The sequence below is a fragment of the Octopus bimaculoides genome, chromosome 9, assembly GCF_001194135.2.
Source record: "Octopus bimaculoides isolate UCB-OBI-ISO-001 chromosome 9, ASM119413v2, whole genome shotgun sequence".
In the NCBI taxonomy this organism is placed as follows: Eukaryota; Metazoa; Mollusca; class Cephalopoda; order Octopoda; family Octopodidae; genus Octopus; species Octopus bimaculoides.
The window spans coordinates 75,730,346-75,733,624 of NC_068989.1; the positions used below are offsets into that span (position 1 = coordinate 75,730,346).

The 3,279-nt window shown below is 40.5% G+C and overlaps 1 protein-coding gene across 1 annotated transcript in view; it reads right to left on the reverse strand.

The window, feature by feature from the left end:
• The window catches only part of LOC106868257 (uncharacterized), a 207,241-nt gene that overhangs the window by 20,336 nt on the left and 183,626 nt on the right, over positions 1–3,279 (reverse strand). The window contains exons 46-47 of the mRNA XM_052970932.1: positions 2,536–2,777; positions 973–1,107 (exon numbers count right to left, since the gene is read on the reverse strand). Of these exons, the coding sequence (XP_052826892.1) occupies positions 973–1,107; positions 2,536–2,777 (377 nt within the window). The remainder of the gene's footprint in view (positions 1–972; positions 1,108–2,535; positions 2,778–3,279) is intronic.

The following is a 3,279-nucleotide window of genomic DNA, read 5'->3' on the forward strand; positions in this document are numbered from 1 at the left end:
TCTCTCTCTCTCTCTCTCTCTATATATATATATAATAAAGGCGAGTGACTTAGTGCTTAGGGTATTTAGCTCACGTTTCTAAAGTCAAGATCGGTAATGCGTTATGTCCTCGAGAAAGAAAATGTATTCACGGGGTGGAACCACTAAGCAGTGACGTATATAAGTGTAATGTTATTACCTGTTTGAATATTCCAGTGGCACGTTCGAACTCGTAAACAAGCCATTAACTGTGTCTTTGTCACGGAGAAAATTCCTCGCTGTAGACCGTTTGTATACAGCGTCACCTATCCATATTGTGAGATGCAAGTATTTCGGAGTGGTTACAGAAACCGGACAGTGGCGCTGCGAGCTGATACGAGAGACAATCTCTATGTTATTCCAGTCGACGTACATCGGCTGGTAGCGCTAATCGCTGGTTCACTGTAAACGAATTACGAGGTGGGAGCGCTAAGCAATAATGTGTATAAATGCAATGTTATTATTTGGATATATAAGTATATATATATATTCTTTCTTTGTGCCCTTTTTAAAGCCTAGCCAGGTTCATGGGGTCGGCTTCCCGGTTTCAATGGCGTATGTGTTCCCCAATTGGACGGGACACCAGTCCACCGCAGCGTACTCATTTTTTCCAGATGAGTGGACTGGAGTAACGTGAAATGAAGTGTTTTACTCAAGAACACAACGCGTCGCCCGGTCCAGGAATTGAAACCACAATCTTACGATCATGATGCTGACACCCTAACCACTAAGCCACGCGCCTACACACACACACACACACACACACACACACACACACACACACACACACACACAAGATGTAAAGATACTGAATAATAATAACGTGAAATAAAGTGTCTTGCTCAAGGACACAATGATCGTGAGCCGAATGCCCTAACCACTAAGCCACGCACCCTCACTTATGCATAATGTATCAGTATGTTAGGAACAAATATATTTCCTAACAATAATTACCTGGTCTGTAGTTTTCCTTTATCTCCAAATAATCAGAAAACACTGGAGTGTCCCAGTTTAACAGTATACTACTCTCAGAACCGTAGTTATGTACTGTGGAAGGACAACTCTTCAGGGATACTGGTGTTTTTTGACCTGAAATAAATATGTTTTGACATATAGAAAATAAAAAATGTTATTGAAATGTAATTATCATGTAATTATCATTTAGTATGAAAAGTGAAATATAATGAACATATAATAGTAATGAAGCTAACAAGAAATGTCTAATCATATTGTTATGTGTTATTAAGTCATTGAGCTGGTAGAATCGTTAGCACACCGGATGAAATGTTTAGCGGCATTTCGTCCGTCTTCACGTTCTGAGTTCAAATTCCACCGAGAACCACTTTGCCTTTCATCCTTTCGAGTTCGATAAAATAAAGTACCAGTTGAGTACTGGGGTCGAGGCAATCGACTTATCTCCTCCTCCAAAATTTCAGGCCTTGTGCCTATAGTAGAAAGGATATTGTTATGGGTCATGTTTATTAGCATACAAACAGTAATATAGGACTTACGAGATCACACGGCTGGAAGTTATCCATATTCTCATGGTTTAAGCTCAAAATGCAAATATACCCCACTAAATAGGATGGTGGTACTTTGCAGTGTTAGCCCTTTCAGGTGCCACTAGTTCATGAGTGTAATGGAACAAAGTGAAACGAAATGGCTTGTTCAAGTACACAAAACGTCACTCCAACCGAAAATGGAACCCACGACCTGGCTACCGTGAGTTTCACATACCATCACAAAGCCCATGGAGTATCACTGGACTAAGATATGGTATTAAAATAGAGTGACGTGTGGTGATCGAAGTAAAGAGTATACTACCGTTTTCATTATTATTTATTGATATGTTACGTACATATATTTCCCCATACATGCATGCCTACATACATACATACATACATACATGCATACATACACACATACACACGCGCACACACACATTGTTGTTGTTGGTACTCCGTCGCTTACAACGTCGAGGGTTCCAGTTGATCCGATCAACGGAACAACCTGCTCGTGAAATTAACGTGCAAGTGGCTGAACACTCCACAGACACGTGTACCCTTAACGTAGTTCTCGGGAATATTCAGCGTGACACAGTGTGACAAGGCTGACCCTTTGAATTACAGGCACAACAGAAACAAGAAGTAAGAGTGAGAGAAAGTTGTGGTGAAAGAGTACAGCAGGGTTCGCCACCATCCCCTGCCAGAGCCTTGTGGAGCTTTAAGTGTTTTCGCTCAATAAACACTCACAACACCCGGTCTGGGAATCGAAACCCCGATCCTATGACCGCGAGTCCGCTGCCCTAACCACTGGGCCATTGCGCCTCCACTACACACACACACATATACATACATACATACATACATACATACATACATACATACATAATTTTCCGCATAGTTTCCATCTTCCAATTTGCCCACAACATCATTTACTGTAACCCAAGTTATAGTAGAAGACGCTTCTTAACTACACGACCACACGTGCACCAATTGAACAAAGGGAGTTTCTTACCTGAACTTAATGGAACTATTGATGGAACTCTCTTTCTGACACCTTGAACAACCCCTTCGTTTCCCCAGCCAGACACTTGGCTGCTTAGAATTTCTTTAGGGTTAAATGCCAGCTTTGCAAGATCTGAACTCTCGAGTGATTTATTGTAAAAAAAAAGTTGACTAAGATACCCATGGAATCCTTTATTGATTACAGCTGTGTCGGTAATAGTATCAAAATAACATCCAAGTATAACGAGTAATCTGTCAAGAAACAATGATTTAGCCTCAGTAATGTAGGAAATAGGGAGAAGAAAAAACAAGAAAATCAAATCTAATTCTGAAATACCAAGTGGTTTAATGGAGTTACCTTTGATTTGTCTATTCATGTATATTTGAAGGCTCGTGGCTTAATGGATAATATATTTGGATCACGATCATATGGTCGTGTGTTCGAAAACTGGCAACACATTGTGTCTTTGAGCAAGACACTTCATTTCACTTTGCTCCAGTCCACTCAGCTGGCAAAAATATTTCAAAGGGCTAGCTTTGTCACAGTCTGTGTCACGCCGAATCGCTTTGAGAATTAAGTTAAGGGTACAAGTGTCTGTGGAGTGCTCAGCCACTTAACCACTTGCACGTTAATTTTACAAGCAGGCTGTTCCATTGATCGGATCGACTGGAACCCTCATCGTCGTAACCGATGGAGTGTCGTTACGTATAAGTGCGCAATATTTTATATATATATATATATTTATATATATAT